At 39.1% G+C, this 15006-nt stretch overlaps 1 protein-coding gene across 1 annotated transcript in view; it reads left to right on the top strand.

Annotated features, from left to right (window-relative positions):
- Nucleotides 1-15006, top strand: part of MARCHF6 (membrane associated ring-CH-type finger 6) — an 82533-nt gene that overhangs the window by 44322 nt on the left and 23205 nt on the right. Inside the window, exons 13-21 of the mRNA XM_043887936.1 lie at nucleotides 83-151; nucleotides 237-311; nucleotides 1282-1416; nucleotides 3201-3320; nucleotides 4442-4542; nucleotides 7010-7147; nucleotides 8667-8871; nucleotides 10817-10886; nucleotides 13750-13931. Coding sequence (XP_043743871.1) covers nucleotides 83-151; nucleotides 237-311; nucleotides 1282-1416; nucleotides 3201-3320; nucleotides 4442-4542; nucleotides 7010-7147; nucleotides 8667-8871; nucleotides 10817-10886; nucleotides 13750-13931 — 1095 coding nt within the window. The remainder of the gene's footprint in view (nucleotides 1-82; nucleotides 152-236; nucleotides 312-1281; nucleotides 1417-3200; nucleotides 3321-4441; nucleotides 4543-7009; nucleotides 7148-8666; nucleotides 8872-10816; nucleotides 10887-13749; nucleotides 13932-15006) is intronic.

The following is a 15006-nucleotide window of genomic DNA, read 5'->3' as shown; positions in this document are numbered from 1 at the left end:
TCTCTGTGCTGTACAGCAGGGCCTTGCTGTGTATCTGTGTCTTTCCTTTAGTGTTCAGTGTTTCCTTGACAACATGCCGTAGGGGTTGGCAACTCTGGTTAAATTTCACAGGTCTCGTCGCCTGCTGGGGGTCTGCTATATTGTTGTGAAGGTAATTAAGTCCTTTTTATAAGTTAAAGACTGGAAATGCTTTCTCCCCATTTAGGTGATATTGATGACCTTTATTTTTACTTAAGGTCTCTTTGTTAGTGGTGGTAGAAATTGGAGTTTTCCCTCTCATTTGTGGCTGGTGGCTGGATATCTGTTCCTTGGTGAGTTTATTTTTCGTTATCTAATACAATCTAATAATTTAAAAGCTTTTTAAAAGGTCTTTAGAATGGGTTCCTTTTAATGGAAAGCCAGTATTTGATGATAATTTATTTTTTTTTGAGAATGTATCATCGTAGAGTCTTAATATTGCTAATTTTTCCTGAGTGCCTGATTTTTGTGAGGTTTTGTACACATTTTTGATGTTAGAGTGTTTTGATTGGAACTTTTCTAATAACTAGTGAAGAATTTTCTTACTTGTTTAACTCTTCTCACTTTTATAAAGATGCCAAGATGTTATAAACCTAAAAAGAGTAAATCAAAGGAGTTCCCTGGTGGTCTGCTGGTTAGGACCCAGCGCTTTCACTGCTATGGTCCAGGTTCAGTCCCTGGTTGGGAAACTCCTCAGAGAAAGAAAAAGGGGGAAAAAAAAGAAAAGCAATCTTATAAGAAGACTACCTTTATTTATAGTAATAAATTCAACCCTAACCATTTGTTTTAACTAAGATGCTCAGTCTTGATTAAAATCCTTAATGGCTGTCAGTGATAATCAATTTCTTCTCAAAAAATAATTAAATATAGAAAAGCTGCCTTTTCTGAGGTAACATTTTCTCTCATACCATAGTATTAAAACCCACCATTCATTTAGATCTGTAACCAAGAAAAGGAGGTACTATGGTAACATAAATGTTCCTTTCACAATAGCAATATTGGTAAAGTTCTTATTCACAAATTGGCCTATCAATATTGCCTCTTTTAAAATTTTCACAGTGTCATATATGTCTTTGAAATAGCATCCAACCTTAATATTGTTTGTATTTCAGTGATACTATGAAATGCCTTTAAGAGAACTGTAATCCTAGAAACATCAGAACTTACATGTATGGTGATTCATTCACTTCCTAGAATGTGAAGATGTTAATTCAACAGAGGTAAGTGGTACAGATCTGTCTCACCTATTCTGTCTTGGTTTAGGAAATGTTTGATGCTACTCTGAAAGACCGAGAACTGAGCTTTCAGTCGGCCCCAGGCACCACCATGTTTCTACACTGGCTGGTGGGAATGGTGTATGTGTTCTACTTCGCCTCCTTCATTCTGTTACTGAGAGAGGTAAGTTCCACTGGAAGTGCCAGCATTGCACATTTACAGAAAGAACTTCTGCCCTAACCACATGGCATGCCTTAAAGGCTATGATGATTTCCTAGCTAAGTCTTTTTCTTTTTTCTAAGAGGGAATAGCTATAGACTAGTTTGGCTCAATTGCTTTAAACCATTTTTTAGTAATTGGTCTCAAAAACTGGCAGGTTTTATTATTTCAATTAGTTTGAAATATGAGTAGAGGGGAAAAATTAAAAGCATGTGTTTTACTTGGTATGTATTTTAACCATCTTCAAATACATGTTCTTGGAATTTTTTATGTGATGTGAGTCTGTTTTGGACTTCATCCAAGGACATGCTAGAAATACCCAAAGGGTATGGTTTCACAGGATCATACATGTAAAATGGTCTTGAAGTCGTTTATACTCCTTAAGTATAATATTATAGTGGGGGTCCTTTATGATTCTCGTGTAGTCTCCAGATGGGAACTTTTACTAATCCTGTTTTCAGAATACGGTCCTTACTGATACGAAGACAGTAAAAACAGTGTCAGTACTTGGCTAATATGCATCTCATGCTTAGTCATCTGGTGCAAAAGGAAGTATGAGATTTGAGTAATTGTAATAAATGTACTTTCTGCTCTGAATTTTTTCCCCAAATAGTACCGTACACTTACTTTGTGCCAGACTCTGTGCTGTATGCTGGGGTAATCATGAGAAACAAGGACAGAGTGTCTACTCAGTGTTACATTCTGGGAAGGAATACAGCCATGGAACAAGTCAGCTTGCTCCCTTGAGAGCAGCATTGGAGAAGCAGGGCTGAAGGAGCAGGCTGGCGACTAGTCCAGTGTGAATGGAATACTAACACACAAAGGCTTAAAGCTGTTCATGGTTACTCCACTCTTTTGAGAGATGTGAGGAGCTAGTGATGAGGCTGTGGTCCAAAATATTCTCCTGAAACATAAGAGTATAAGTTCAGTAAATTCTATTTGCAAATAAAGCCTGTATTCTTGTTTTGAAACTAGTGATTAAAACTAAGTGTATTTTTTAAATTGTAGTTTTATGTGACCTCTAAATTGCATTGTTCATTGATAAATATTTTATACTGAATTTTTTTCATTTTATCAGTGTGGTAGTTTTTTGTTGATACAGAATCCTAGTATTTTGGAGTTAGATGGAAACTTAAAGGTCTGTGTTTGTTTGGAAGATGGAAAAATAGAATTTGGGCAGAGAGACTTTACACAGGGTAGCTTAGTGAGTTTGGGCCACCCAGAACTAACCCCCAGGTCATCCATTGCCCCAATCACCCACAACCTCTAGCGTTGATGCTTTCTTCTGAGCCAGGGAAAAAGATGTAATAGGTAGTCACTTGAAGCTACTGAGAAGCTGAAGGGTTTCTTAATTAAGGTAAGTCTTCTTGGAAAGTATAAGACTGAAATCACATCTTTTGTTTAGGATACTTATAAATTGTAACCCAGTTCTTCCCAAATTATACAATATAGTTATAATTTTTATAAAAATACTTATTCATCTTGGAGGTCTAGATTTCTTGACAAATTATACTTAGTAAATTTTTTCCATTGAATGATTAAAAGCATCAAAGGCTATCAGGCACAGGATATTTTTAATTCTGATATAGGAACTTCTTTTCCAAGTAGAGTTACATGAATTTTCTAAGGCCAGTTTTTTTATGATGCCAAAATAATTTTGAAAGCTTATTTCTCTGTTAATGTTTTAGCTCATATACAGAGGCGGAAGACATTGATGACTATTTATAGCATTTGAAATAAATTTGCAGGTACTTCGACCTGGTGTTTTATGGTTTCTAAGGAATTTGAATGATCCAGATTTTAATCCAGTACAAGAAATGATTCACTTGCCTATTTATAGGCATCTTCGAAGATTTATTTTGTCAGTGGTAAGTGTATTTTTTTTTAATTGATTTTGAAGTAAAGTGGGCTACCCTTGAGTTTTTGTTTTTGTTTTTTGGTCAGAAAGACTGGTAGAGTGGATTGAATAATTTAGGTTTATCTATGCCTGTGGAAGTTGGTTATCAAATAGCTATTTTGTTGGTTACTTTGATAAAATGTTAGTAAACAAAAATGCCTTCTGGTTCTTTTTTTTTTTTTTTTTTAATTTTTTTATTAGTTGGAGGCTAATTACTTCACAACATTTCAGTGGGTTTTGTCATACATTGATATGAATCAGCCATAGATTTACACTTATTCCCCATCCCGATCCCCCCTCCCATCTCCCTCTCCACCCGATTCCTCTGGGTCTTTAGAAGTATAATTAATTGCCAAATTATGGGTTTCAGAATTATATTAATTTGCATTTAAGCAATAGAGACTTGTTAATAGCTTGTAAATTAAACTCTTGGGACTTCCCAAGTGGTGCTGTGGCAAAGTATACACCTGCCAATGCAGGAGATGCAAGAGATGTGGGTTCAATCCCTGGGTCAGGAAGATCCCTGGAGGAGGGCATGACAATTCACTCCAGTATTCTTCACTGGAAAATTCCATGGACAGAGGAACCTGGCTGGCTGTGTAGTCCATGGGGTTGCAGGGAATTGGACACAGCTAAGTAAGTGAGCACAGCACTCTTAACAGAAGCATCTCAAAGTTTCTTCCCTGGCTGGAAAAAGAAATTGCCTAGTTAAATCTTAAGTTTTTCCAAGATAAAATTCTAAAAACAATATTGTGTGCCCTTTGGAAACTTTTGTAGCCATTAATATGGGTTCTCTCTTACTGTCACTGGTGGTTTATTATGAGGCAGACAGTTCTGATCCTTCATGGTGAGTTTCTAGCTCTCTTTTCATATACCATGCCGTGATTATCCTTTGTGGCTCCTGTCTGAGCCCTGTGTCCTAGAGAGAGAGGAGCAGCTGTCCTAGGACCGCTTCTTCCCACAGAGTGACCCAGGTGTAGTGTGTTGAGTGAGAACACTCATTGCCCTGTGCACATGTCAACCTGGACTGGAGTCTGCCATCTCCCACGGATGGTGACAGGGGCACCCGGCCTGCCCTCTCTCTTGTTGCAGATTGTCTTCGGCTCCATCGTACTCCTGATGCTGTGGCTGCCTATACGGATAATCAAGAGTCTGCTGCCTCATTTTCTTCCGTACAATGTCATGCTCTATAGGTAAGTTTTTGATATTTGGAAGCTTTACTAATTAAAAGTCTGTTAGGGATTTGATACTCAGAGTACATACATTTAATAAAACATTTCATTTCTCACAGATATTAGCAGTCATCTGATAACTAAATTTTTCCATATGAACATTAGCAGTTATATTTTCCAAAGAAAGACTTGTTTTTCTGCAAATGCAGTGTGCCTTTGTTTAGCAGCGAAATGTTAACATTCCTCATGAGAAATACCTAGTAGTGTCATCTTCATATGAAAAACATTACATCATAAGTAAGGTAGCCATAGTTAAACATGTAATTACAGATGAAGATAGGATCTAAAGCTTATAAATGGAAAAATATTTTGATTTAAAGACTAAAGTAACCTGGAAACCTAGTCTCCACTTTTCTTCCTGCATTCCCTTCTTCAGTGATTTGCGTCTTCTCTTCAGTCATCTAAATATGCCAGGCAAATTGCATTTCTTCCTCAGATTTACTTGTAATTGTCTTTAAATCTTGTCAGTTCTAATTCTTTATGATCTCTTATATAAATCAACATGATATACCACTTAATATTTTAGGCCTTTTTGTTTTTCTCCATTTATAATCCATCTGTAACAAATCTGCCTCTTCCTCCATAATATGCATAGTAATATCTGGGTTATTTAGAATGACATACAAGGCTTAGCATAATCTCACACTGCCTTTTGAGCATCTTGTCCAGCATCGTCTGACTGGAATTCTACTCCCCAGCCCCATGCAGCCTCCATTGAGTCTCCCCATGAAGGCCTAGCTGTTGCTGGTTTTTCCCTCTCTGTTTGTAGTGACCTTCTGCAAGCTTTTGCTGTCTCTCCTCAGAATCCAAATTGAGGTTTTGTTCTCTTGAGTTGTTTCCTATCTAGGGTAAGTTACCTCCCCGCCCTTTTATGTTCCAGTTGTTGTAGTGAGAACCAGGAAGCACATGTATTGTTGAAATAGCCCCTTTTTGGTAGTTGGTTATACCTAGAAGTTTAATGGAGCTATTGTAGCAGTGTTTAGTGCATTCTTCCATCAGCAAGATTGAAGGCCCATCATATACTAGGTGCTTCTCTGTGTACAAGGGATATAACAGTGAACAAGTCAGAATCAAGAAAAATTTGTGTCCTTTGGACTTATCTTTCAGTGAGGAAGACAGCCAATAAAAAATAGGTAAAATATATAATATGCCAGAGAGTCATAAGCGCTGTGGGAAAAAATGAACAGAGAAGTGACTGGTGAGGCCCTGAGGTGACAGTTGAGGAGGCCTTGAGGAGGTGACAAGGGAGTGAGCCACGTGAATCTCTGAAGGCAGAGGGCCCTGTGCAGCCGGGCAGGCACGTGCGGCAGCATTGAGGTTGGTGTGAGGAGCAGCCGGAGGCCAGTTTGGTTGCAGTGAAAGGAGAAAAGTAGTTGGCTGTGAGTCGGAGAGGTTGTGGGAAGCTGAGTCCTCCAGAGCCTTGTAAGCCATGGTAAGCACTTCGGCTTTGAGTGATTTGAGGGGTGGGGGTTTTGGGGAGGTTGAGCAGAGAGAGAGTGATCTGACATAGGTTTCCCAGGGATCAGTCTGGGCTACTGTGACTAGAAGAGCTGGGGTTGGGATGGCCAAGGGCAGAAGCAGGAAGCCAGCCAGGAGGGTAGTGCCACATCCTGGTGAGAGGCGAGGGTGACTGAGATGGAGGAAGTGGCTGTGGGGTCAGGAGAGGTGGTTCGATTTAGGGTAGGATTAGGGTGCAGTCAGTAGGATTCTCTGGATGTTTGAATGTAGGTGAAGAAAGCTAGCAGAGGGTCTCAGTTTCTGTCCTGAGCACCTGAAGGGAGGAGTTGCCGTTTACTAAGATGAGGGAGATGGTGGAGGAGCAGGGTTTGAGGAGGAGTGGGAATTTGATACTGAACATGATCAATTTAAGGTGTCTTGGGTTCTGTGAAACGTTGGGTTGGCTCTTTGGATATGTACGTTAAGAATTAGGGCAGATATCTGATAGTACATAGAAGTTTACAGAAAGTTGCTGTCGTAAGCCACAGGAGGTTGCGTGCATCCAGAGAGCACAGGCAGATGAGAATAGAGGAGGGGCCTTTCACTGTGTCCGAGTCAGGGAGATGAGGAGGAGCCAGCACGTCCTGGCGAGGTGTCCGTGGAGAAAATGTGCTGAGGGGCGCAGAGTGGCCAGGGGTGTGATACACTGCTAATACAGCAGGTGAGTTGAGGACCAGGACCTGCCCGTCACTCTGGTAACAACACGACGGTCGTGGCAGTCCTTATCAGGAACAGTTTTGGTGATGTTTGAGGGAGATGCCTTGTTGTCTTCAACTGAGAGTGGATGTGAGGTGATAAAGGCAGTAAGTTCATGTGACTCTTCAAGGAGTTTTACCATCATTCCATTAAGTGTTTAATATCATACAGGCTGGAGGTGATAATGGAAAGTTGAATCCACATTGTGAATTATGGCTTTTTGTAATTATCTTAGTGATGCTCCAGTGAGTGAACTGTCCCTTGAGCTGCTTCTGCTTCAGGTTGTCTTACCAGCGTTACTTGAACAGGGACACACGCGGCAGTGGCTGAAGGGACTGGTGAGAGCCTGGACTGTCACCGCTGGATACTTGCTGTAAGTATGGCAGGTGCCTTGTAGGCATATCATCTGTGATCATTTAATAACCTTTGTGAAAAAGCATGCCCCACTCAGGAAGAGTTAGTTTTAATAAGAGGCATTTTGATAATATCTGCAAGTGTATACAACACTTACTAAAGCTTTTCTAATCATTGCTCTCCTTTTATGGAGAATGTATACATGTTTTGGGGGGCTTCCCAGGTGGGTCAGTGTTAAAAATCACCTGCCAGTGCCAGAGACACAGGTTCCATCCCTGGATCAGGAAGATTGTTTGGAGAAGGAGATGGCAACCTGCTGCTGTATTCCTGCCTGGAGAATCCCATGGACAGAGGAGCCTGGCGGGCTACAGTCCATGGGGTTGCAAAGAATCTGACATTACTTAGCATGCATACATGCATGTTTTTACCCTCTTATAGAGGGGTTGTGGCCCAGGTTCTTTCATTACACTGGGTAGAAGTAAAATGCTTTTTAGTGCATTAAAATCTAACCAAGTTACCCTTTTTTTTTTAGAAATCCTAACCTGATAAGTTAGGACCGGAAAGGGTCAGTTTTCATTCGAATCCCAAAGAAAGGCAATGCCAAAGAATGTTCAAACTACTGCACAATTGCACTCGTCTCACACGCTAGCAAAGTAATGTTCAGAATTATTCAAGCAAGTCTTCAATGGTATATGAACCGATATACCTTAATGTGAAATATGGGCATACTTTGTTTTAATGTGCTTCACACTTACAGTTATTTTTTAATAAATTGAAGGTTTGTCAGATGATGGTTAACATTCTTTAGCAATAAAGTATTTTTAAATTAAGGCAGGTACATTGTTTTTTTAAGACAATGCTGTTACACACTTACTGGATTATAGTCAAGTGTAAACATAAGTTTTATATACACTCAGAAACCACAAGTCTTGACCCCTTTACTGCACTGTTGGCTTTGTTGTGGTGTCCTGAGCTAGACCCACAGTGCCTCCGGGGGATGCCTGTGCGCATTGGGTTCAACATGCATCCTTCTCTAAGGCTCCGTGCCCTACCACGCCCCCTTGCTCCCCATCTCATTTGTGCTGTAACTCATTTGTGGCTTGGAGGTTTTAGTTGAACTGTATGTCATAGCAGACACGGTAGTCATCTATAGCAAAAAGAGAAATTGGTACTTTTTTCCCTAAAATTCTTTACATAGAGTATCTTGTATGTTGTACACTTTTTTTTTTTCCCAGTAACTGATTTTTCTCGGAAGTTGGCTGAAGAAAACATAAAATAGATCGAATTTATGGGGTATTCTGTATGTTAATTAACTTTACATTTGGAAGGGTTTCATTTAAAGCAGGCAGCAACATTTAGAACAGATTGAGGTAATGGTAGTGCTCTGCATAGATTCTACTTATACCTTTTCTTCCCTAAGTAATAATTATTAAGGATGAGCAATAATTATAATAATAATAATTGTTATTAAACAAAGACAGTGTCATGTCTGCTGTTTTATTCTGAGTGAGAATTTTCACTGATGCAATTTTACACAGGGATCTTCATTCCTACTTGTTGGGAGACCAGGAAGAAAATGAGAACAGTGCAAACCAACAGGTTAACAATAACCAGCATGCTCGGAATAACAACGCTATTCCCGTGGTGGGGGAAGGCCTGCACGCAGCCCACCAAGCCATACTCCAGCAGGGCGGGCCTGTCGGCTTTCAGCCTTACCGCCGGCCTTTAAATTTTCCACTCAGGGTAGGTACTGTACAGACTGGACAGAAGATCTTTCAGATTTCTGTTGAGAGCTTTTGCTGCTGTTATTGATGGTGTTAGTATAGAGTCCTCGGTGTAAACACACCTTACAGTCTTCTGAGGAGAACCTACGTTTCACTCCTCTCATTCTATGACACATTATGTATGTAAATGTCAGGTAAGTTTATCACATTTTAGACATGGGCAATGGAGTTGGGCTTCCATGTGCCATTGGCCCCTGCCATTTGTAAGGAACAAGAAGACCCTAGATCAAATAAGAAATTAACATTCTTGATTCATTTCCTGTGTCAGGAACTGGAATCAGCATTTTAGAGTTTTTCTCTCTTTAATCCTTGCAGTATTAATCCCAGTGCTCCAAGGAATGAGTCGTAATCTTTTGTTTATATTTGATAAAACTGAAGTTTTATTAATGAGTTTATTAATGAGTTTTTTAATTTATGAGTTTGGTTAAGGAAGTGCCTGCCTCACTGAGACCTTCCTCCAGATGCTACCAAAACTGTTCCTTCAGGGGTCTCCGGGGACCTTCATGGTGTTAAATTCGATGGTCAGGTCCTAGTCCTCACCTCACGTGCTATATGATTGCCCACTTCTTGTTCCACAAAACACTTTTTTGGAAGTTGTTCAGGAAGCTTCATGGAGGAGTTGATACTTTTAAGTCTTTAAAGTTAGGAGATCAAGCAGATTTAAAAAAGCAGGCGGGAACAGGTGTCCCAGGCCTGTTGTCAGCACAAGAAGCACGTTCAGACGTGGTCGGTGTGGACCTGCAGGGCAGTGAGTGAACGGATGGAGTTTAGGCAGGAGGTGCAGGCGAGCTGTCAGAGATGAAGGAGCCATGAGAGACAAGGCTCTTCAGTTGACAAAAGGTCCTTTCTTAACCAGAAGGTATTTTGTGGTCCAGATTAGAGAGAGGACCACCACGGGGTCTGTCAGGCAGTGGAAGCTGACGAGTCTCCACACTCCGTCGCCCAGTGTTATTGCCGGTGCTTGCCGTCTCCCTGCCGGAGCCCTGCCCTCAGAGCCTGGTCGGGTCCAGGCAGGCAGCACTCTTTTTATCTCTCTGTCCAGGATGGCTCCTTCCTTCTTGTCTCAGGGTGTTTCTTTTTTATCTACACCTTTCCATATAGGAGCCACCAGCTATAGCTATGATGATTGTTTACTTTTAAACTTAATTAAAAATAAATACCACTTGTAGACATGTGGTAAATAACCTTGATGGTGGATATTCCTTCACAGTGTATATCAGATCACATATGTATATATGTGATCGTATATGTATATCAGTTCACATTGAACACTTTAAATATATTATTAATATAGTTTAATTTGTCTTTTATGTCAATTAAGCTGAAAAAACAAAAAATACATTTCTTGTAGACAACATTCATACTCAGAGTACCTAGAATCTTAAATTCCGGCACTCATTCACACTGACCCCATGTGAAGTGCTTGGTGGCCTCAAGTACCCATAGCTCCTGTGTCCAGCAGTGCAGGTATAGACATCTCCATCATCAGAGTGTTCTGATTGGATGGCACTGTTAGAGAGTGAGCTTTCCTTTCATGAAAAGTTGTTTTTGAGAATTTGATAAAAATAAGTGACCATTTTTAGTTTTAGTTTTAATTAATAGTGAGGGAAAATGTAAGTTGATCATGTTTTATTTTTGTGCTCTCTGATTTAAAGTATATCTACTTGTTATTTGCTGATGTATCTGATTATATGAAAGTGGAAGCAATTTACTTTTAGCCAGAGTTATAGTTAATATTATCTAAAATGAAAATTTCCTTTTTATGTAAAATGGAAGGAGTCCTGGAGATACCAGTATAGACTTTGTTTTTACTGAGAGAATTGTGTTGATTCTTTGAGTGCTGTCCTAAAATACATTGAGCACATGTGACTACTGTTTATGTACTGCTGTGTTTTGCCTTGCAGATATTTTTGTTGATTGTCTTCATGTGTATAACCTTACTGATTGCCAGCCTCATCTGCCTTACTCTACCAGGTATGAGCTTATCCTAGCTCTCTGCTAATGACATCATGAAAACATGCTTTGTTTTAACAGGGTATATTTTGCTGAGATGTGATCTTTTCATCAAATATAAAATGAAGCGGTTTTCTCTTCATTTTTATTGAATGTGGGGTACATGGGGACAGAGTTCAAAGTCAGTCACAAAGTATGAGAGGCAGCTCACTGCCCCCCAGCCTCCTTGTTAGTGCTTCATAGCAGCCAGAAAATCCTAAATCACACTGATGTGTTAGCCACTTAAATCATCACTAAGTGGAAGATACTTTTCAGGTCTTATCAAGTATGCAAGTATATATTGAGTTAGTGTCTTGATTATAACACTCAATATAACTTTATAAATCAGATTTACCTTAAATACTTGATTTTTTTCCCATGTGGGCTAAGGCTGAGGAGGAGCAGCTAGTTAATTTCAAGTGAGGTTTCTTTAATTATTTTCTGATTTGTCTAAGAGTTGTGATTTACCTTAAACTGGTAAAAATAAAGTTTATCTTAAAATCTGTTTTATTTTTAACTTTCTTCACAGTGATTTTTGACTGTTAAAACTTTACTCCTGGGTTCACTGCTCAGATCTCAGCTGTTAAAATGACAAAGTCTAGTTAACCATTGCTAAGTCACTTGAGTTGTGTCCGACTCTTTGCAACCCTATGAACCGTAGCCTGCCAGGCTCCTCTGTCCATGGGATTTTTTCAGGCAAGAATACTGGAGTTGGTTGCCATGCCCTCCTCAAGGGGATCTTCCTGACCCAGGGATCAAACCCACGTCTCTTATGTTCCCTACATTGGCAGGTGGGTTCTTTACCACTCACGCCACCTGGGAAGGTGCAGCAAAATAAACATATTTTTGAGAAAACTTAAGTTTTTGAACTTTGGACAGCTTTGTGGTTTATATGTTCCATTTTCATTTTTATCAGAAATATTAAAAAGTTAACAAAGGAAAGAAACCCAGTTTTGTTACTTGAATTTGGCAATGCAAGTACTTTAATCTCATTAAAGATTGTTAAGCAAATACTTCCCTGTTAATCCAGTCCCAGCATCTAGTGGAAGGAATGCAGCTATGTTTAATCATATACTTGTCATAGTACACATTTAAGGTGGTGAGGATGCTATTTCCCCATAGGTTACTTTCCTATAGCTACATTTTAACTAACGTTAAGTTACTACAAACTAGAAACTAACTTGACCTCTCAAAAACACTTTAGAAGTATGTGAAGTATAGAATTAGAAGAGGCCTTTAAATTTTTTAAAACCAGCCAACCAAAAAAGAACAAAAACTTTGGAGTAAAAATCAGTTCAGTTCAGTCACTCAGTTGTGTCCGACTCTGCGACCCCATGAACTGCAGCACGCCAGGCTTCCCTGTCCATCACCAGCTCCCAGAGCTTGCTCAAACTCATGTCCAACGAGTCGGTGATGCCATCTAACCATCTCATCCTCTGTCGTCCCGTGCTCCTGCCTTCAGTCTTTGCCAGCATCAGTATCTTTTCCAGTGAGTCAGTTTTTCACATCAGGTGGCCAAAGTATTGGAGCTTCAGCTTCAGCATCAGTCCTTTCAATGAATATTCAGGACTGATATTCTCTAGGATTGACTGGTTTAATCTCCCTTGCTGGAGTAGAAATACATATACATATAGAATGCTTGACAGTTTTACGGAATTATCAGTGATACTTTTAAATCTTTAACAAGCATATGTGTTTATTTCATGTGACATTTGCATGTGTTTGTCTTTAAAAATTACTTATCTTCATACCCAAGCTGTTCTGTGATATTGCAAAGAAGTCTGTAATGTTATTAGCATTATGGCCTATAAACTTGACTGTTGAGGTGGTTTGATTGGGATTGGCGACAATGTGGGTCAGTGATCAAGAGCGTGATCTTGGTCATGTAAACGTGAGTTGACCTTCAGCCACCACCCTTGTGTGCCCTTGGTTGGGGGCTCGGTTTCTCAGTCTTCAGAATGGAGGGTCATTACTGCTTGCAGGGTTGTTGGCAAGATGAATGAGAAAATGTATGGAAAATGTTCAGCCCAGCCACTTGCTCCTTTTAGACATTCAGAAATAACAGATAAGTTTTTAAAAAAATGAAACAGATTATTACCGTATCAAGGAGAAAGAGACACTGGAAATGGGATCCTGGTCTTCTCTCCAGCCTTATTAAGGAGTAACCATGTGAAGAAATTATATAAATGATGTTGCCTGATAGATTTTTGTGGGTACATTGTGGAATTTATTTGTAATAACTCTTTGTTTGAAGCCATGCCTTAGACAACTTTCACATATTTCACGTATTTTATTTTTTTCCTGAGAAAATTAGTGTGAGATTCTTTTTTATTGTGCCCACTTCTTATTAAAATAAGCTTAGTTTTCTATTTTAATGAATGAGCTAAATGGAAGAAAGTTACTCTCAATTCTTCGTAATGTTACTAAATATTAAAAATATTGACAACACAAATAATAGAAAGTATATTCTCCATTTGTGTCCTGTTACATGCACACTCTTTTCATTTGATGATCCAGACAGCAAAAATACCCTGCTCCTCAAGTCATTTCGGTCCCCAGAGAATAAGCAGTTGGCCTCGCAGGTCACCATGCAGGTCACAGGCGAGCTTGTACCCAGTGACTTGCTGTGGTTTGGTTGTATCTTAAGTTATGACATTCTTTAGAGTTTGGTGGATTTTGATTTTATTTTGTTTGCTCTTAATGAGGATACTGATACATCAAAACGTGTTGTCTTTTTAATAATCACTTAAAATGATTGAAGATACTGGTAGTACAACATTGACATCAAGGTTAGAGTTGTTTTTGCATGATTGCATGTCTCATTTATCAGCCTTTGTATTTTCAGTATTTGCTGGCCGTTGGTTAATGTCGTTTTGGACCGGGACTGCCAAAATCCACGAGCTCTACACAGCTGCCTGTGGTCTCTATGTTTGCTGGCTCACCATCCGGGCGGTGACGGTACTGGTGGCATGGATGCCACAGGGACGCAGAGTGATCTTCCAGAAGGTCAAGGAGTGGTCCCTCATGGTAGGCCTTTCTAGTCAAGACTGGTCCTGTCTGACAGCAGTGGTGAATGTTTTTCCAGTGCTTTCTTTAAATCTTTTCACTTTGTTTCTTCACTATGTTGATTGTGTCAAGAGAGTTGATTTTTTGAATTAAAAGGAGTATTCCTTTAAGGCAGTAGTTTTCTGGTTTTACTCTGAGAAATACAGTCCAGATATATCTGAGGGTTAGAAGAAAGTCATGCTATTAAAAGATCCAGTAATGCCCTTGAGACATAAGACAGTCTGTAGAATTTAAAATCAATTTGTTTAAGTAGAAATTTCCTTTAAGTTATTTTTTCTAAAATATGATTAAATTCTTTTAATATATAAAAACTTGACTTCAGGATTCAGTGTTTTCTATATAAATGAAATTCTTTTAATTATAGTCTGTTGTTACTCAAGAATGTCCTGGCTAGTGTGAAAGGATAGTAGTTATTGGGAATTATTACTCTCAATAAAGAACTTAATTGTCACAAGAGTGAGGGAAAATGTCACTGTAAGATGATTGTCTAAGGGTGGCAACTTATTGATTGATCATAATGTTGATTATGACTGATAAATATGTTTAGGTCACTGCTTTATGCCTTTTCATTTGTATAATCAAGTCTAGTTTTGTATCTGAATTTTTGATTTTACTAAAAGTTTTAACAGCTATTTAATATTCATGTTTAAAGAAAACCACAAGAGATTCATTGTATATTAAGAATGGAGGGATTTGATTACTATGCAATCTGTAGATATGAGGCCCTTAACTATATTTAGAGAAACTAGCCAGTACCAGTTTTCATTTGATATTCTTCCACATCATATGGCTATGTAAAGAAATAATTACTGCATCTTAATGCACACCATTTTAGTCTCTTGCTGTTGAAACAGCTCTACTCACTGAGGCTCCCTTAAGAAAAAGGGACATCAAGGCCACTTTAAAGCTGATTTCTTTGTCAGGATTTCATAGTGGCTCTTACATGTTATTTCTTCCTTTTTGTGCCAATTTTCATTTTGCCACTTTGTCCAAATTCTAGAGCTGTGCTAATAGAGTAGCCATGTGACCTAATGGC

This window comes from Cervus elaphus, chromosome 25 (assembly GCF_910594005.1).
Source record: "Cervus elaphus chromosome 25, mCerEla1.1, whole genome shotgun sequence".
Taxonomy (NCBI): Eukaryota; Metazoa; Chordata; class Mammalia; order Artiodactyla; family Cervidae; genus Cervus; species Cervus elaphus.
This window is presented reverse-complemented; position numbering and strand designations above follow the sequence as displayed.